This window comes from Berghia stephanieae, chromosome 11 (assembly GCF_034508935.2).
Source record: "Berghia stephanieae isolate SIO BIC M18660-M18661 chromosome 11, UCSD_Bste_1.3, whole genome shotgun sequence".
Lineage (NCBI taxonomy): Eukaryota > Metazoa > Mollusca > Gastropoda > Nudibranchia > Aeolidiidae > Berghia > Berghia stephanieae.
In genome coordinates, this window is record NC_088370.1 from 29,399,336 (window position 1) to 29,420,724 (window position 21,389).

General features: G+C 36.1%; 1 protein-coding gene across 1 annotated transcript; it reads left to right on the forward strand.

Moving 5' to 3' along the window:
- Positions 1–20: 20 nt before the first annotated feature.
- LOC144956300 (bystin-like) lies at positions 21–19,604 on the forward strand. The gene is made up of 10 exons (XM_078886793.1): positions 21–280; positions 3,495–3,589; positions 6,565–6,706; positions 8,095–8,212; positions 8,832–8,980; positions 9,190–9,287; positions 10,188–10,266; positions 15,347–15,412; positions 16,374–16,582; positions 16,764–19,604. The coding sequence occupies exons 1-10, from the start codon at positions 164–166 to the stop codon at positions 16,984–16,986; spliced, it is 1,296 nt and encodes a 431-aa protein (XP_078742919.1). The 5' UTR covers positions 21–163; the 3' UTR covers positions 16,987–19,604.
- Positions 19,605–21,389: the final 1,785 nt, after the last annotated feature.

A 21,389-nucleotide genomic window follows, 5' to 3' on the forward strand; every position in this document is an offset into this window, starting at 1 on the left:
GGAAATTACCGAATTGAAACGAAAAACGAAAGATTCATGTTTTCATGTCAATGTTTACATCTCGCGTGTCACACAACACATGGTGTGTTAATTCTAAGTGATAAGTGTATTAAAGTTAAAGCTTTCCTTTGTCAATAACGATATCCATAAAGAAGTCGCCGACATGCAGAAGAATAAAAAACAAAGAAAACGTCTCCATGAGCAGATAAATGACACTCAAATTGTGCCCGAAAGTAGCAAAACAAAGAAACAGAGAGATGTGAGAGGAGAGGGAATACAGGTGAGACTCGGGCTCGGGGGCCCCAGCAACTTGTGACTTTGTAATCTTCGTTATCTGAATTAAATTCTAATTTCTAACGTTCTTCCAAAAACAATTAAACACAGAGCGAAGTCTTCCAGTTGGGAAGGTTTCCCACCAGTAAGAAATATAATCCTGATGTCAAGTCCACAAACATGATTTCAATGTCAAGAGTCAAGCCTTTGGGCGTCTGATACTGATATCCATTCATTTCCTTGTCCCCTCTCGAATTCTATTAGAATTAGACACTATCTAGACATCTATTTGCTCTCTGTTGTTGAGACAATGAGCACGTTTTTGAATAGTGGTTTAAGTTTCGCATGAACTTCTTTTTCTGAAGATTGAAGCTATGTTGGTAGTTTGATTTGAATTTGACTCCCAACGCTAAGGCTAAATGCTTCATTTGTTGACAGTGTGGTGTAGGGAATAATATCAATATCCCTTGTTGTGTTGTGTGTTGGTGTGTAGTATCTCGATCGAGGCTGTTGTGAGTTGTTGTCATGATGTTCCGTTTGTGATTGTGAAGTCATATATTGTTACCACAGTATATAAGCTAGGCACTTTGATAAAATTTTCAAACTCAAAATATTTTGATTTGACTCAGTCAGGGGGATGGGACTTGAAAAAACATAAAATTTGATACTTTATTTGTTTCTCTACGACCTACAGTTCCAGAGTTATTTATATTTTTCTACTGAAATTTTTTGTCAATTTTACAGAGAGAATCTGTGATCTCACCACTGCCTCAAAACCAGCATCTCGCGGCGATCGGGAAATTTTGAGTCTTGCAGTCAAGATGGCCCACTTATTGTTTTCAGTAATTTTGTTTCAATTAAAAAATAAATGGCAAGTGTTAGATATCATTTTAAAGGTCAGAAAATAAGCTTTATTTTCATATAAATCATTTTCATGTATGGAAAGTATGTAAAAAATTAAGGATAAATGAAAAGTGAAAAAAATATGAGGTTTTTGTCCTAAAAAGTGGGGTTGGTGGCGGGAAAAATAAAATAATGAGCGAGTGGATCAATTTTGATGAAATTTGGCAGAGATATTCTTCAATTAATTGTCTATCGATCTATGAAGTATTATTAAAATGTATCCATAATTTAAAAAGTTCTTATAATTCAAAAATTTATAAATTTTTATTACATAAGCTTTCTGAGAAATACAATCAGGAATTAAGAATGAAATGCACCATTAGAAAGCCTGTTTTGTGCCCTTTAAAAAGATACCAAAATTAGTCACATAGGTACACAAATAACGCCATGGTGACCAACACAGTAAAGGGTCAAAAATAAAGTTCCAAAAAACGAGTTTCACCTTACAGTGAGCCTATCGGCGGCCACTGGACTGGGGTTATCAAAGTGCCTATATAAGCCGCAGTCACCGCATGCTCGCTCTCTTTGACCATTTGAATCTACAATAAACGTTCCTAACGGATAATCAAAATCTAGGTATGTGTAAATCGCGAACTGCCCACTTCGGTGGAGATACATGCCTCGTGCATATTATTTATTTATTTTATTTTCTCATCGTGAATGAGATGTAAAAATCTATTCACGACAGTGGACTTGGACTGTGCCCAACATTCAACATTTGACTTATCTAATCTCATAGACCACTATTTGCGGGTAAAGGAAACCCTGTAGGAAATTTGGATATTTCATATCCTTGAACAAAGTCCTCTTATGTTGAATGACTTAAACTTTGACAATTTTTCACCATATTTGAATTTCCCCATCACCTGTCATTGCTACTATTCAAAAAGAAGTGTGATTGCAAAAACAGTCAAACTCAAATAAGTAATTCTTTGATGGACTCAAATTATAAATCAAAGCACATAGAGAATGACCCAGTCATGGTTAAAATGTACTATAAGTGCTTTAAAAAATATTATTACAGTCCATTCCTGATAATCGCAACATTTCCCAAGAAATGTAATTAATTGATATAAAAGTCACTGGTTAATTGCAACAAACTTCGGTTAGTTAGTTGCAACAAATTTTTGACCTCAATAAGTGGGAAATTTAAGAACACAGTCACAACCGAATTTCACAAATAAATATCATCATGGGTGAAATCATGACATATTGAAGAATAGAGAGTGGGCAGGGTTTATTAATGTTATAGTAGTGTGTGTGTCACCACTCCATTAGACAAAGGAAGGTGGGGCTTTGCAGTTTGGGTTTATGCGGTCATCTGTGACCCTTAGATAGGAGGCGAGGGGGCAGAGCATACTCTAGACAACAGGTAGACAATGACAATTGTAAAGAGAGACTGAGCAATATCTTTTGTTTTGGGATTTACAACTGTGTATTGCGGCCAATAGATTTGGTGATGGCTAATTGTTTCTCATCTCGTCTATCTCTTTCACACTATAATTATTGAGGACAACAGAGTGAAAATTAATCCAATCTGAATAATAAGGTGTTGGCTTGCTTCGAAGCTGCTTTCGCTTGTCACAATCAATACAGGTTGCCATATGGTTTTTGTTTCAATCAAATTGCTCAGTCTGTGGTGGAATAAGAACAATGTTTACAACAACTTCTTTGAGTTTACCAAATATGACATGAAACTGATTAGTGGTCAAATCAAAATTGCTTTAAGAACTTACAAGCAGTGGTGAGTGTCCCATCATTTTATCTGAAATCGACCAAAGGCGAACACTGAGAAATCATGGCTTCCCCTTACAAGAGGGACAATATCACGTTACAGCCTTAGGGTAATGAGTGATTTCAATCACGAAGGTAAATGATGGAGTTTACAACCATAAGAAAAATAATGAACTAAACAAACCAAACGAATAAAAAAGTTTTTAATGAAGCCATGGACAGTCCCAAGCCCATTTAAACTCAGATAGAAAATGTTGCAATAGTGGACAGGAAACTCAACCTTGGTTGATCTCAACATTTTCACTGATCCCAAGGTGTTGCTATTATCCGGAGCGGACAGTGCTGTTATTGTTGATTATATTGTCTGACAGGTTGTTCCACTCATTGATTGTTTACAGAAAACAAGCTATTTTTAGATTTTTGTCTTTATGTAGAGGATTATAATAAAGTATTTTTCCATAGTGCTAAATGCAGAAACCTCAAAGCGCTTTACACCATCACTTGACACACTGTTAACCCAATAATGAATTTAAGACTTTTATTTAGTACCTGGAAATCAATTATATTTTATATTTTACTTGCAGTTTGTTGATGAGAAACTCTCAAAGAAAATCTTGAGTGAAGCAAGAAAGCAAGAAGAAGACGTGAGAATAGAGGATGCAGTTGAAGAATCTTTCGAGTAAGTGGCCTTTGTTAGACTTATCTAATGTTGCGAATTGGGGGTTCTGATATCTCAGTTTGACAGAGCACTTGCTTCACATTTGAAGGGGCCGAGATAGATCCCGGGTGAATTAGAGATATTTTTTTTTACCAACCTCTTTGTCCATCCAACAGTGTTTGGGTATCTGGGTATGTTAGATCTGGTGGAAAGTACTAGCATCCTATCCAAAGGGTAACAAGAATTGCTATCATCTATTTCAGGCTATAGGGACTGGGGTAAATTCTGGTTTGATGGGCCTAATGTCTCTGAAGGACTACTAATATTGCGAATCCTGTAATGGCATGTAAGATGCAAAATGAAATTAACTCTTTAGAAAAGGGATGTCCGTGATAAACATCTATGGTCATGTCTTGATTCCCTCTTATATTGCTCAAGATTCTTTCTGTTGACATTTAGAGGCATACCTACCATCCTGGAATTTCCGGAAATTTGAAAAAATCACGGTTGTTCCGGAAAATATGGAAGTTTACTTTTTGTCCTGGAAATTTAAAAAATGAAATTAGATTACCACCTGGAATTAAGTTTATGCAGTAATGAACTACTGTGGCAACAACATCATCATCACTATCACCACCAACATCATCATCATTCCCGCCACCAAAACTACCACATCATCACCATCTCTACCACTTCTACTACAATAACCACCACCACATCGTCATCTCTACCAACACTACTACAACAACCATCTCCACATCACCATCTCTACCACCACAACTGCAACCACCATTATCTCTACTACCACTACTGTAACAACTACCACCACATTATCTCTACTACCACTACTACAACAACGACCACCACAGCCATCATTTGCACCAACAAACCATATAATTTGGGAATTGGTAGGCCATTATCTATCACAATGGTTGGAGAAAAATTTCCTCCTTATTTTTGCAGTCAGTTATTCTCACCAGTGGTGTTTTTATCTCAAGAAGTTATCCAAGTAATATATTTTTTAACCAGTGAATGGGGGAAACCCATTTTATTGCAAGCAGATCAGTAACTATAATTATAATTACCTCTGGCACCATTCTAACCATATTGTGCTCAGATGTTTGACTGGTTTACTGTTGCGCTGCATTTTGTTCCTGAAATTTGAGGATTTATCTGTAAAATGTCCCTGAAATTTTGAAATTTAGAATTTTGAATATTTAATAACTACAGTTCACTCTGGATAGTCACAACTCGGTTAATCGCAACGTTTCTCAAGAAACAGAATTAATTCTTAAAAGTCACTGGTTAATTGCAACAAACTTCAGTTAATTGCAACATATTTTCACCTTCAACAAGTGGTAAGTTCAAGACATCAAACGAAATATCATGATTAAATTTCATCACGGAAGAAGTCATGACAGGTTGAAAAATTGAGAGTGAGCGGGATTTAATGCTACATTAGTTGTCACCACTTATTATAGACAAAAGAGGGTGGGGCTTTGCAATATGGGTTCGTGATGTCATCTGTGGCCATTAAATGGGAGACAAAGGGGCTGGGTATAGTTTTTACAACAGGTAGACAATGACAGTTGTAAAGAGATATCCTTTGTTTTGGGATTGGCAACTGTGCTTTGTGACCAACAAATTTGGTCGTCTCTCATCACAGCTAATCTCTTTGCCTCTTAAAAATGTTGAGAACAAAAGAGTGAAAGTTAATCAAATCTGAATAAGATGTCGACTTGCATCAAAGCTGCTTTTACTTGAAAAAAATATATAGGGCTGCCATATGGTTTTATTTCAATCATATTGCTCATTATGTGGTGGACTAAGAACAATGTTTACAACTGATTTGAAATTAGCACATATGAGTAAAATGTTGCGATAGTGGATTGGAAACTCAACTTCGGTTATCGCAACATTTTCGCTGATCCCAAGGTGTTGCGATTATCCGGAGTGGACTGTATTAGTATTATCTGTTAATCCCTGAATATCAGATTTAAAAACATTATCCTTGTAGATTTCATGGGCTGAGGATTACCTGGTTCTGTATTCAAGTTGAGAAAATGTGATATAACGTTTGTTTGTTGTTTATAAATGTAAGTCAGCTTCAACCTCTCTTCTGTGCATGACTTTTGAGTTAATTCCCTGATTTGAATGAAATTTTGCCAGACAAAAAACATTTGAAATCGAAGTGTAATGCGTGTAGTATCTCCAAATCTTCCAAAAGTGGGGAGATAGAACCAGTTGATCCTTATTCCGTGGTTTATTTATTTTGTTCATTTGAATGTGTCTATCTGTTAGCAGGTGCCCGTATTCCTTCAAATCAATAGTTTGTTTACTTTTCATTCAGGGTACGGCATTGATAAGATGAACAGATTAGCTGTATTAGACCAAGAGGCTATGTGGTCGAGTGGTATGACGCTCGCTTTCGGATCGGAATATCCTGAGTTCAAGCCTAGTCCGGCGCATAGTTGAGTTGGAAAAGGCTCTTTACTCACATTTTCTCACTGTACTCTGGTGTAAAATGAGTTTCTTACCGTTAACAGCATTGTCTCTGTTGGGGGGAAATGTAATATCGCCTAGTGTGCGTCATGTCTCGTTCTATATGTTACATGTTGCTGTGGGTCAGGGACATTTTATATAACGCTTGAGTACATTGAGTGGATATTGCGCTAAATTTTTTTTTGGGTTATAAGCTCGACAATATCAGTGGCATATAACAGTGTTGTTCATCAAGCCTTTGAAAGGGAGTCTGAATGTGGCAGTGTTATACGTGTTGATTCTATCTTGGTCATTTTTTGATCTATCTTTTTTCAGTCATTTCACTGCAATTGGGTGTCTTGGGATTTATTTCCCTTCTTTTCTCTTTATTTTTTTCTTCACAATTTTGTTCTGTATTTTATTGTTATTATTATTATTATTATTATTATTATTATTATTATTATTATTATTATTATTATCATTATTATCTATTTTTTAATGTACTTTTTAAACAGAGAAGAATTTCCTGCCTTGCCCACGAGGTCAGGGCCTGTGGAGTTGGGTGGGGATTGGAATGATGATGACAGTGGCTCAGAGGAAGAAGACAATAGCAGACATTTCTTCGAACAGTATGAGAGTTTGGATAAAACAGTCATGGTGAGGAATGGGGCTATTATATATGCTTAGTCAAGTGATTTGTCCAGTTCTTTTTGTTTTTATTATTCAAAAAAAAATAAAATCATTTTGTGCATTTTGAAATAGTTGTTGCATTCATGAATGAGATGAAAGATTGTTTTTTAAAAACTTTTTTTTTTTAATGTAATTTCAGGATTAGTGGATTGATTGTGCTTTCATCAATTAAACACCACCTCTGCTTTATTCATGGAGTAAGGCTGTCGATTTACTTATTATTAGCCAATACCGAAAATTGGAAGGGATTTTAAAGTAAAACTTGTCATTGTTTTCCATTATTTATCATGATGGAAATTATTTGATTTAAATTGCTTTAGACGTAAAAATTAAATTTTGTCACTGGCTTCCATCTGCCGTGAGTTGGGGGCGGTTTACAAATAATAAAAAATGTGTTTTTTTTAAACGTTGTTTTGTGTCCTTATTTGTGTCAGTATAATCAGTCGGAAGGTGAAAATTTTGGATTTGCATTTTTTTGCATTTTCTGAAAGAATATGCTCCCCAGAGCATTTTAAACCTTTATTTGAAGTAAATCGGGACATTTTTTCATGAAGTATAGATGTGTTGGAAAGGTATTCAGCAACTTTCCTGAAATTTCTTACTTTTGACTAGCTGTAAAAAATATTTAGAAGTGAAATTAAGCTTAGATATTTCCTGAAGATCTACAAAAGGGTTAATTTAATCATTTATGACAAGAACTCATTTTTGTTAAAAATTGACCTTAACTATACTTGGCAATATCTCAGTTCAAACCTTTTCACCATCCGGCTGATTATGTCATTCACTGGAACATTTTGTAATTCAACCACTTGGTTTCAATCAGGCTCTTTTGTCTGTGGGGAGGGAAAAGTCTATGTTTCTTTTATCTTCATGAGGGGGGGGGGGGGGGGGGTTCCTCCTCTGTAAATCGTCTCTCTATTTAACTTTTATGCAAAGAAATGTATTTGATAAATAGTGCTTTTTGAGGTTTTAGACTAGATACATGCATAGAGTACTCTTACATCAATTTACCTCTGTTCTGTATTCGATGTCAAGTTATTGGAGGTGGGGGAGTGGCCGAGTGGTTAAGGCATTGCATCGTGACCCGGAAGGTCCTGGGTTCAAGTCCCGCTTCAGACACTTTCGTTTTTTATTTTTCTTGGGCAAGATTATTAACCCCCAATTTGCTCACTTGGACGACATGGGTGATTCCTGTTGATATCAGACATCTTGTTTGATGAATCATCTATATTCCTTCCTAGGCGATGATATCGTGACGGAAGGGCGTAATTAAAATTTTCAACACAAGTTTTTGTTGTTTACCAAAGCAGAAAAAGAAAAGTGTTGAGGTTTTGTTTATTTTTTTTTCTCCTCAGGCCATCAATGAAGAGGATGAAGCTGACCTAAGGCGGTTCATGCTTCCACCAAAAGAAAGGAGGACATTGGGTGATCTCATCTCAGAAAAATTGGCAGAAAAGAAAACTGCAATTACAGGTCGGTTTTGTTTGGTATCATTTTTTTTTTTTTTTCCCAGTTTTTATAGAAAACCTTAATCAAAAATCTTTATTCGGTCATTTAAAATATTTTATCACTTGTATGTAGGGAGTATAAACCTAGATTATTCAGAAAATCTCTAGGTTTGAAAACTGTCCAAAGAATATGGATTTGGGATTACTGAAAACTACGTCATTCTGTAAAATAAAGATTATATTGTATATATTTTTTAAATGCCCCCCCCCCCTCCCCTCCCCTTCCCCTTAGTTTCTAAAAGGATTTTTTTATAGGTAATGTCCTGCTACTAAAAATAGAGTTACTGGGCATTCACTTTCAAAATTTACATTTGTAGCATGAATATGGTCATTGACACTTCTCATTGTGTCCACAATTGCTTGTTTTAAACCAATTTTCAAAAGATATTTGGGAAGATCTAGGAGCACATCAACAGTTTTCCCAAACATGCCAAATTTGTTCAAATTTGTCATTTTACAAAAGGGCTGTTTTTACTGTCAATTTTAATCTTTTTCCCTCTTTACATCCTCCCTTCTCTCTCGACGTCCTTTCATGCTGTTATAGAAATCATAAGTACATAATACATTCCGTTATCTGTCTGTAGAAATGATGAGTGAAGCAGGTGGAATGGAGGAGTTGGACGATACAGTGCGTGAACATTTTATCAAGATTGGGCAAGTGTTGTCCCGGTACAGAAGTGGCAAACTTCCTAAAGGATTTAAAGCCACTCCCCATTTTCCTAACTGGTTCCAGGTGAGGCATACTTGTTTTCCTTATTAGTATTTGGTTTTGATATCATTACCCTATTGGTCTTCTTTTTCTCTCAATCATTATTGTAACTGATAATGTTGCTAGTGGTGTTGGTAATTTTATTATTAATATTATTATTTTTGTTGTTATTTCTATAATTGTATCCGTATGTTAATTTAAGCAAATAATAAACTTTTTTTTTTTTGTCCCAGTTGGTCCAACTGACCAGACCAGAGAATTGGACAGCTGCCTCCATGTATGCTGCCACCAGAATTTTTGTGTCAAATTTACCCAAGTTTCAATTTAAAGAGTGAGTTCTTTCATTTGACATGGAATAATCGTTTGATCACAGATTTGTTGTTTTTTAAACAATTATTTATTTATTTATATTTTTTAAAAAATATTGTTGTGATTCTTTTGTAAAGCATGATCATATTACTCTATCATTGGAGAAAAATGTCAAAAGTCACACGTGACCATTGGTGACAGCAGATAAGCAAATTGGTCTCAACATCTTTTCTTTATTTGTAGCTGTAACATGAAATCATAGGCCATCATGTAAGTTACAATTATTTTTTTTGGACTATATAAGTCTGTGTTACTTTTTAACTATAGAATTCATGATTTCTTCCTTTGAAAACAAATCCAGATTATCATTTGTAATGAACCACCTTAAATGAATTTATGGAGATTGATTGTTGTCAACCCTGAAAGTAGTGGGTAGTTAAAGAGCCTTGTTCTGTCATTTTTTTGTCTGGCTGTAACAAAAATGAACTATTTTCCTCTGACAAGACCAGTCTTGTATTTTTAAGAAGCTAATGCCATGTATCTCTCTTCCATTTTACACATTACCCACACCTGCCGAATCTTACGAATTTTTCGTAATTTTACGAATTTAAGACAAATTTCATGGCCAAATACAAAATTTTATGGAAAATTACGAATTTTTTATTCTTAGTAATACTAATAATAAAAAGAACTACTACTACTACTAGTACTAATAATAATAATGATAATAATAATATGTGGTTGTTGTACACAATTTCAGAAATTACGAATTTCCTTGTCAAATTACTAGAAATTGACATAAAAATTACTAAATTTGAAGTTTTCAATTTGGCAGATCTGATTACCCTATCACTTTGCAAATTTTTTGGTGCATTTTCCTTCACCTTTTTTTTTCCCTATCCTATGTCATATATTTCCACAGTTTCTGTTCAACCATTTTACTTCCTCGAGTGCGTGATGACATTGCTGAATACAAAAGATTGAATTTCCATTTATTTCAGGTTAGTGTTAAGATTTAAAAAAAAAAGAATTTATATGAGATATCAATGTCTAATGAAAATGTTGCTGCTTGAAGCTGGAAGAAATGAATAATAGGAAATTGAATGGGAGCTTCAATTTAATAAACAAAGACAGATAATGTGAACATTTTATCGACAAAGCAAAATAAATGCAACATTAAAGATGAATGAGAGGTCTCGCGTTCATCTTTAGTGTTTCATTGATAAAGTGGAAACCTGAAACATCCACATTATCTGTCTTTGTTGGTTAAATTGAAGCTTGCTGGGTGGGGTTCCCAACTTCCCATAGTGGGCAGGGGGTCACTTGCTGTGTCTTCTATCCCCCTGTATCTGTCTGTTTTTGCTTTCTGTCTTTGTCTTTGAATGAGATTACTTGGTTTTGTCCAGACCATGGCCGGGGTCCTTGGCTAGGAGGGAAACAGTCAAATGTATAGTTACAGTTTTGTCGGATGATATTTTTTCCCTTGTAAATAATCTCTCTGTTAAGTACTTTATTTTTTTTTTCGTTAAAACATGATTTGTAAATATTTGAGTGTATTCCTCTTAGTGGAATCTATGTGTCTGCATGAGACTTATCATTCCTCTTTGTCTTACTTTTTTCTTCAAGTCCTTTTAATTGTACATCTAGAATGTTTTCACCATCCAATTTTCTTTCTTTTGACTGGCGCTGATATCACCTAAAGGTGTTGCAAGGGCCATAAAACCCTATTTTAAATTCAAATTCCTTTTGTTACTTATTATCATTGGCTGCAAGTTAACTTATCTTTGTTTTGATATTGAGGTGTCACATATTCAAATCTTGAGCTCTTTGGATGAAAAAAAAATTTTAAGGATGTTGAGGTACAGATAAAATTTTAGCTCTTTGGGAAAATGGCTTAAAAGGATATAATTTCAATTTTAGATATGCCCGGATTTTTCTAAAAAAAATATTTGAAAATGCTAGTTCGTTATCACTAACATTAGAGGTACATTTGTTTTCATTCTGATTGCATGACTGGTAGATTTGACAATGATTTTCTTATAATTCAAAGCACTTTGGGCAAACTCATTTGTGCGGCTATGTGGTCTAGTGGTATGACACTCGCTTTCGGATTGGAAGGTCCTGTGATCGAAACTTGCTCTGTGCATAGTTGAGTCCTTGGAAAAGGCTCTTTACTCACATTCTCTCACTGTACTCGGGTGTAAAATGAGTACCTGGCCGTTAACAGTGTTGTCTCTGTCCGAATAAATGTAATATCGCAAGTTTAATGGATATTTCACTATATAAAAGCTCAATTAAAAATTATTTTTAAAAAATTAAAGCTCATCTGAAAAAGTCAAAGTGGCCTGTGCAGAGATTTCAAACATTCGGGAGTAGGAAATAACTTCCACAATCTTCCAGTGCTTTTTAAAAATTCACATGCGCATACCTGCCTTTGGTGGAATCATTCCTATTTTCACTATTGCTTTCCACTATTCCACCATTGTCTCTCAAATTCCGATTTTCAAAACTGATGATAATGGTAAGAAGACATAAAAAGTGGTGATGAGGTGGGGGGGATGAGTTAAGGGGAGGGGCGCCTTCTGAGAGTCATTTTCCATAGTCATCAAATTATTCTTTTTGTAGCTTGTTATTCGTGCTCAGTATATTCAAATTAGAGGAAAAATTTCCACAATTTTGAATTTCTAAATGTGGTTGCCATGGAAACGCCGCCATCTTGGATTTTGAATGTTTCAAAAGCAATATACTTCAAAAGCCTAAGGCTTTGATGTTTATTGACATAGAGTTACCAAATTTAGTGACAATGTACTTTTGAAATAGACTAACAATGAAACGCATCGCTTTTTATCATACGCTGGAAAGAATTCTTTTGGTAGAGTGTTGAATTTCATAAAATTTGAAATTTCAAATTTTCTTGATTTTTCATGAAATATTGAAAAATATCTCTAAACCAATAAAGAAATCGGAAAAAAAGGTTGCATATTATTGTAACTCATTGATTGAAGAAAAAGTGTGCCGAATGCGAAGTATCTAAGTTAAAAAATAAAAAAGCCTTAGGGAAAAAACTTCCAAAAATGTTCATTTTGAGAAAATCGCGTTTGAAAGTTTGACATTACTTTATTTAGATATATAACGAAAAATATTACTGCTGATGAAGACGTTTCGTGGGACGGTGATGATATAGGGGTTGACGTTGCGACAGGACATACTAATGATCGTAAGGGCACGACAGGTGGTTGAATATGGTGTGATGGTGACGATGGTAGTGAAGATGCAGTTGTGATTGGTTCAGAAGATGATTGTAATTGCAATGACAACGTAGTAGGGCTTGAAATCAGAGGGCAAGACGTGGAAGGTTGTAGATGTATTGAACATGGAGCTGAACGGGGTTCCAAGACCTGTGAATATAAATGAATATGTATCTATCTATCTATCTATCTATCTCTTTCTCTCTCTCTCTCTCTCTCTCTCTCTCTCTCTCTCTCTCTCTCTCTCCTCTCTCTCTCTCTTATATATATATATATATATATATATATATATATATATATATATATATAATATATATATATATATATATATATATATATATATATATAACATACATACATATAACAAATGAATTTACTGTAGTAGAATTGTTCTCCATCATTTGATACTGCATAAATATTTATAAAAGTAGATACTGCATACACCATTTTCTCCAATTCACACGATACATACGTACATACAACCTTCCACCAACCCACAAACGCACACACACACACACACATAAATAGACTCACACAGACATACATACACACAAACCAATGCCCTCTATCCACGTCTCTAGTTTGCTATTACACAACCGCATAGTTGCAAGCAGTGTGAATGATATGAGTACTTCAATAAACATACGATTGCTGCTTGATACATTATCCCGTAGGTATCTAATAATATTGTAACACCCCAGACACTCCCCCCCCCCCCTACCCTGATCACACCCGTTTATGTTACGATGCAAATACAACTCAACTTCTTATTAGCCTTATTGCAGGGGGAAAACACTCGTAACGTTGACTGGCCCAGACTAAATCAAAACAACTGACCAGTAATGTCTGTCCCTTCTTTTCTTAGTTTCCCATGAGAAGTATGTATCTATATTACCGTACTTTGGAACATGATAGTAATAGCAAACAGATGTGGGTGACGCATGCATGGTATTGTAGGAGGCAAGATGAGAAAATTTTCTGAGATACAAAAACATAATAAATATCAACTCACCGGCTTTTCTTGGTTTATAGAGTCCCATCTGCATAAAGCAGCCCTTTTGCAATTTGATTTTTGTTTCTTGCTTCTCGGCATCTTGGAAATAAACTTTTTTTTATCAAAATAAAACAAGGAAAATACAATATAGAATGGAAATTGCAGACGACATCGAAATCGGAAGAAACGTGGTGAATTCTTATTTTAGGTTTGTTTACCTGAACTAAGACCTCACTCGGCCAATGGAATTGCTTCGTTCTGTCGGTTCGGCGTCAAGAGTTTCCGGTTAACCAATCGGAGGCCACGAAAATACGAGTCAAGTGTCAAGGGTCATGACCTAACCTCGACAACCTGAAAACTGTGTCAAACCTTTCATTTGTTAGTAATAAGTGGCTTTCTTTCATCAGGTGCTACCCAATCATGCTTCAATCCTGTAGTTTTGTATGCATTTCATTATCATAGCCGAGGTGTAAAGGAAAATATAGATACCAAATGTGTACTGATATCATCTATTTTTATGGTTATAAAGGCCCCTGATGTGGGAGTATTACTGGCATCCCTAGGGTGAATTTATGATGTTTTGCAGACGGTAGCCCCTAAATAGAATACAATTTCAACATGACAGAGGCTATAAACACCCTTATTTTGTATTGAATCCTAAAAGGGAATGGTGGACCCTATCAAATAGCTAAAAATCTTAAAAATCGATATTTTGAGGCCAAAATCGATTTTCAGGAGGCGCCCCCCCGTAAGAAAGTGATGTGTTTTTTTTTTAATGATTTCCAAAGGGAAGTTAATAGCACTCCTTCCCCCTCCTTTTTCCCATTCCAATACCTAACACATCTGATAAAGCTGGTGGTCATTTTGATGGAATTATACATTGTTGACAAATTCCTTTTTTTTTTTTTTGGTCTAAAATACCTATTTTCTGACCTTTTATGTATAGGGTTGGCAGGTCTGTATGCGGTTTGTGTAATCAAAGACTGTGATTGTTTTGTTAAAGATATTAACACTAAATTTTACTTTCAACCTCTTCAAAATGAAGTAAAGATTCGGCAAACAAGTTTTTAAAATGTGCTAGAATCATTGGTTACTTTAAAGCTGGCGTGCGTTGCACAAATGTTCAATGTAAAAGTCAGAGCTTGCTATAACTTGAAGAAGAGGAGGGGGTGGGCGGCAATGAACAAATCGTGACCTTAATTGAGCTTTTATATAGCGCAATATCTACTAAACGTGCTCAAAGCACTTTACAAGGGGTCCCTGTCCAACAGCAACATTTAACATTTAGGACAAGACATGACATCTGTAAGACATTATAATTTTTTTGGACAGAGACAACGCTGTTAACGGCCAGTTACTCATTTTACACCTGAGTACAGTGAGAGAATGTGAGTAAAGAGCCTTTTACTAGGACTCAATTCTGTGCCGAGCGAGGCAGAACCCAGGACCTTCCGATCCGAAAGCGAGTGTCATACCACAAGACCACATAGCCGCCCCTTTCTTCTAGAAGACAGTATTTGTACACCTGAACAATATGTGTTGCAATGAGGAATATCTTCATTTTTTGACATTTGAAGATGCTTGAGGAACCATGGCACAGCACCACGAAAACAAGCCAATAAACCCCAAATCAACTAAATATCCAAGGAAACAAATATTCATTTCGAATATCTTGGTCTAAATTTTATTATTATTTCTATATCTTCACATTCACATATTTGAGTTCAATTTGATCACTTTCCTCTTCACCTGTATTTTACATAAATTTTTTGTTTTATTGTTCTCCTAACATGGGACATTACTTGTCTATGTTAATTTTTGCAATTATTTCATTTACAGGCATTGTTTAAAAGTGTTTACAAACCTGGAGATTTTTACGAAGGATTTGTTCTTCCTCTATGTGAGGTAGGAATTATTTATCTCACAATTTTTTCCATCTTGATAATTTAAGAACCTTCAGAGCCATATGGCCTGTGGAGCAGGAGTTTTTTCATGTTTATACAGCGTTAAAAGGACACTAGTGATTGCTTGCCATCTTTTAGATAGGATGCCAGTGTATCTTAGAGTACTCCAGCTACCCATTCACTCCTGGCTGGGGAGGGGGGGAGAGAAAATCTCATCTGCACCTGGCAGTCCCTTTGTGAGTCGGCTGCTTTTGGTGGAGTCATCCCTGTTTCCTATCTTCCTTTCTGCCATTTCACCAATGACTCTGAAAGTCTGATTTTCAAATAGTAATGTAAACGATATGAAGGTGGTGTGTGGAAAATATGAGAAAGAAAATCGATTGTCAGAAGAAGATAAGTAGGAAAATTAATTGCACTCCTTTCCACTTTCCCCATTCCTTTACCTAACATAGTGATAGTTTTGCCAGCTGTGCCATATTGTTCAAAGAGAGGCAAATTTTTTTGAGAGAGAGAGAGGGGGGCATTAATCCTCTGGCTAAGGAAAAGAAAATTGTTAATTTAGCCTCCTTTGTATAGTTGAGCAACTCTAAAGATGGTGCGAGTGTGTTATCTTGTTTTGGTCCACAAACCTCGAATGCTCTCCCTTGAGATCTGAGGGAATCCGGTAGTTTAGCTGTTTTGAATTCTAAATTAAAGAATTTAAGACTGTATTTTAGGGATCAATTTCTATAACTTATTTGTTATAAATGGGACTTTCTGAGTGTGTGTGCATATGCTCCAGTGCATGCATGATTTATTTTTTAAATTTCGTTTGTTTTTGTAAAGCGCTTAGGGCCTGTATATGGATTAAGTGCTTGTTGTATTATTATTATTATTAAGATCTGGACAAAAATCTCTCACAAATTGGTGAGATAATAAATATTTTCAATAACCATGTCATTTCTTGTCCATTCCAACACTAGGCTGGTGACTGCACCTTGCGAGAGGCCACTATCGTCGCTGGTGTGTTGTATAAGAACTCCATCCCAGTCAGTTACTCTGGGGCTGCCCTCATCCTCATCTCCAAGATGCGATACAACGGTGCCAACAGTATCATCATGAGAGCCATCCTCAACAAGAAATACATACTGCCTTTGACAGCTGTTGATGCTGTTGTAGAACATTTTATGGAGTAAGTTATGTTTTATTCAGGGTTATTTACTGCTTAATTAGTCACTTCATTTACAGCAACACTTTGGCCCATGGAGCTTGTTTCTATAGCATTAGCAAAGTACTCTCAGCCATTTCAATATTGGCGGGAATTTTTTAACTGTGGAATAACATCATCATATGTTGTCTTTTCTTTTTCCCAGGTTCATGCACGTAGAGGAAAGGATGCCAGTGTTGTGGTATCAGTGTCTGCTGACCCTGGTGCAAAGGTACAAGAATGATTTGAAAAAGGAACAGAAGTCACGTCTGCTGAAACTGATCAACTTTCACGATCATCATGAAATGACACCGGAGATCAGGAGAGAGATTGTGCAGAGTAAACGTTGTCGAGGAGATCCTGTGCCACCAGAGGAGATGGAGACGTAATGAAATTGGGGGATTGGGATATCATTTCAGTGTGGGATAATAATAATAATAAACAGCGTTTTACCCTGTTTAAACCGATAGTAAGCGCTTTACATTGACATGTAGGTATTAGTATTAATTAAAATAAGCAAATACAATTCATTAATTGATTGGGGATGTTGGGATTTCTGCTATAAGCATGTTTTCGTTGAAAAAATGAAGGTAGCAATATCGGATCAGGTCTTAGTGCAAGATGATATTAATTTAAAAGTGTTTTACGACATTGTTCTAGAGCAGAATGAGAAATACAATACAAGATAAAAATCATCCAGGGGTGGGGGTAATTTTCATGTAATTTTTTATCCTGGACAGTTTTTTTGTTGTGTACCTATGTTTGTATATAATATATTGAATTTGAAGAGAAAATCTAATTAATTCTGTAAATAAAGTTGTCGGAAAACAATTTCTGTACTCACTGTTAATGTTGAGAAATCAAAGTCAAACTTAATTGAACTACACTTTTATTTGTTGTGTTTATGAGCTTGTGATCTGTTTTAGAGGTTTGAAAAAATGTGTATGAAACAGTGCCACAGTCAGGACACAATCGCCTGAAACATCACACGCACAAGATTTTCAAAATAGGGTAAACACATGTGTGATTGTGGTGAAGGAGAAGAAGACGCCCACCATATACTCCAGACCTGCCCAAAGTCTGCAACAGCAAGAGAGGATTTTTGCCCTGTACCACACCCATGGGTGAAAGTTTGCCGGAAAAATCCGGCATGGCCGGATTTTTATTTTTGAAAAAGAGGTCTCGCCGTTTTTTTTTTGTCTGGCCGGAATTCGAAAATGAAAAAAACCGGCATTTATATAATTAACCGCACTTCTGTTTTTTCCTCTTATTGGTAGTTGCAGGATTTTTTTTTCTGAGCACCTGCCTTTGCAGGATTAATATCATTGAGTAACTTTCACCCATGACCACACCTCTGTAGACTAAACTGTTTGGGCCCCTGAGAGTTGAGGAAGATAATGCATTCCTTCACCAACTACACATTCAAACATGAAGGCAATATGAGGGGGGTTGAAGAAGAAGAGGAGGAAGCAGCGCCAGACAAAACCAAGAGAAAAATACTAGAAAAAAAAACAACAGCCTGCCTCGACTGTGGATTGAACTTCCAGCCTGATTCTGATGTTTGATCCCCAGTGGGGGCTGGCTGATTTTTTTGGGATGGATTTTTTTCTTGTATTTTTCTCTCTGGCAAGGGGGTCTTGATAGCTCAGTTGGTAGAGCACTTGCTTCACACGCATCAGTCATTCTTTTCTGATCCCACTGTCTACCCAGCAGTGAATGGGGGAGCTGGGTCTGTTAGATCTGGTGAAAAGTACTTTGCAATAGACTAGCATCCTGTCCAAAGGGTAGCAAGCATTTGCTATTGTCTGTTTCACGCTATAGAAACCGGGATAAACTCAAGCTCTATGGGCCTGATTGTTCTGAAGGATGACTTTTATTTTATTTTTATCTGGCAGTTTCATATACACTTTCTTTCAGATCTTTATCTCACACCAGTCCCTGCTACCTAATTTTCCAGTTTGATGTCTTTTGGACGTTACTTGGTAAGGGACTTGTTTTGTTTTCCTCCTTGATTTTTTAATCTGATGTTCCATTGAAAACAATGTCCAGCTTGGGTATCGTACAACTGCATAACAGACTGTCACCCTGTCAGGCAATGATGGAAGAGAAACATTGACCACTGATATGGCCACTAACAAATGAATTTTGTCCTGTTGATAACTTAGCATTGGTGACATGATCTTGAGGTGTTGCTATTCAGATCTTGAACTACAGATTTCTGGGTGGGGTTTCTGACCTCCCATAGTGGGCAGGCAGGTACTTACTGTGTCTTGTATCCCCCTATATCTGTCTTTCAACTAGCTTCCTGCCTTTGTCTTGGAATGAGATTACTTGGTTTTGTCCTGGCACTGGCCAGATACCCGTTCGTTTTGGGAGATGATATTTTTTTACTTGTAAATCATCTTTCTTTTATGCATTGTATTATGATTTATTTACATATTATATATGAATTGTAAACAATTAAGTGTTTTACTCTTAGTGGGTACCTGTGTTTATGTCTGAATGAGACTTTTAGGTGATCTCAAACTAAGTACTTTGATAGCATTGATAGTGTGCTCTTGGAATCTACATCTGTTTCCTAATTGAATCAATTCCTCTTGTCTTACCTTTTCTTGGGTGCTTTAATTGTAATTCTAGAACTTTTTACTAACCCATTTTCTTCCATTTTACTGGCGCTGATATGACCTTAATGTGTTGCAAGCACCGTAAAACCCTTAAAAACAAACGCGAGCTACAGATTTGCTGTACAGTATGTGTTTGTGGTTTATTGGGTCCAACGGTCTGCATCCCTGGAGTTTCTTCCATAATTTGATTCATTTGTTGATGTCATTTCGTACCGTCAATGTGTTTGGAGGTGGTTATCAGATGATAATTACATACTGAAACTGAAACCAATGAGAAACTTTTGAGTATTTAAAACTGAAGAGTATAGACTGAGATATGTTAAATAACTTCATGAATCATTTGAATTATGTACATAATAAAATTGATTAATTAACTAAGTTAATTCACTGTGTTTCATGATTTTATAGTTACATATAGTTTGTTTTTTTTGTTCGTTTTTTTTTTAGCTTTATGGCGCGGTGCTTACACTTACAGCACTTTCCTGGTAATTCAACACCAGAATTTTTTTTAAAGTTTCTTTAACGAAAGCATTTATTTTATATAGCATTATGAAATTCTGAGAGGTGCTGATAAGATCATTCTATTTCTTAAATTTCCTACCTCTTTTGCTCTTTCAAAAGGTGTTGACCTTATGCAGATTCCATTGTATTTGAATTGAGACACTTGTCTTTTGGCGTTGACAGGAGTCTCAATGTTTTCTATTGGTACCATGCATTTACAGTGCAGTCCTGATAATTCGAATTGGGTGGGAAAAGCAAATGACTTCTATTTATCAGAATTCGATTTGTCTCCAAACAAGGGAAATAACTAAACCTGACTCCAGCAGACCACAAGTTAGTCTTAGTGATGAGAGTGCGAGAAGGAGAGAGGGATGACGCGAGACAGCTGGTCAATTTGTAGAAAGAAGAGAGAGGGCGGGTGGGACGGAGAGGGAACAACACGCCATTACATGCCTCAGGGGTCTAGTTATTATTATTAGCTCAGTCATTAAAACGCGTGGGAGGGTGGATACGGAGAACAGGCAGTTCGTTATGACCTTCCAGAGTTTTTTTTTTTAGTGATGGGCAAGCACTTGCACTTCGAATAAAGAAAACAATGACTGTTCGAATTCGAATTAACCATGAATATTTTATATAGAAAAAGAAGAAAATAATTCATTACATCGCATTTTCTTCGATTTAAAAGAAATTCGGTTAATCAGATTTCGAATTATCTGGACTGGACTGTAGGTGAGATACTCACAATATCTGCCAGTTGGATATAATGTATCAAAACTGTGTGTAACCTTAAATTAAGGAACAGGCACCTGTGTAAGATAAAGAACTGAACAAGTGCGTATGAAAGGTGCCAGACGAAACAAGAAAGAAAAATACAAGAAAAAAAATCAGTCGACCTCGACTGGGGATCGGACCTCAGACCTTCTGATTACCTGTCAGACGTGCTACCATTACACCACAGAGGCTCCTGATAGTTGGGATAATTCTAATACCTATATTCTTCACAAGGGTATGCATTTTACGCTGTGAATCTGTGAACCCTCGCTTGCATGAAACAACACATACATTGAACACAAGAGGATGAAGACATTTGAGTTTTGAGTTGCTCCATTATATTTTTTTTGAAAATATGAAATTAAGGAGCAGGCACAAATGTAAGATAAAGAACTGAACAAGTGTGTATGAAAGGTGCCAGACAAAGCAGAAAGATCTATACAGGTACAAGAAAAAAATCAGTCGTTCTTGACTGGGGATCGAACTTCAGACCCTGATTACCGGTCAGATGTGCTACCATTACACCACAGAGGCTCCCGATAGTTGGGACTAAATGTAAAATAGTAACATTACAATTGTTGAGAGTGGGATTCGAACCCTGGACCTTCTGATCCAAAGACGAGTATCATACCACATAGCCGCTCTGGAGTTGCAATGAAGTTTAGATTGGCATAATTGGATACCAGGCTATTCTTTCCCCATCATGGACTATAGTCATCACTGGTATAAGATAAGAAAACTTTGACAGAAAAGGAGGAAAGGCTAAAGGCGCTAAATTGAGAAAGACATAAAAATAAAACAGCTTTTGAAAAAAATTAAAAGTCTGGCAGAATGTTTGCTGAACGAAATTGGCCCGCATGTGAGGGAAAACCTGAAAGAGGGTAGGCTCTCCATAG

What these genes read in the sequence shown, in the direction of transcription:
- LOC144956300 (XM_078886793.1), top strand. Translation starts at nt 164, where the DNA reads ATGCAGAAGAATAAAAAACAAAGAAAACGTCTCCATGAGCAGATAAAT. An exon ending in TGAGAGGAGAGGGAATACAG is followed by an intron (nt 281 to 3,494) that starts GTGAGACTCGGG and finishes TTTTACTTGCAG; the next exon opens with TTTGTTGATGAGAAACTCTC. An exon ending in TTGTTCTTCCTCTATGTGAG is followed by an intron (nt 15,413 to 16,373) that starts GTAGGAATTATT and finishes TTCCAACACTAG; the next exon opens with GCTGGTGACTGCACCTTGCG.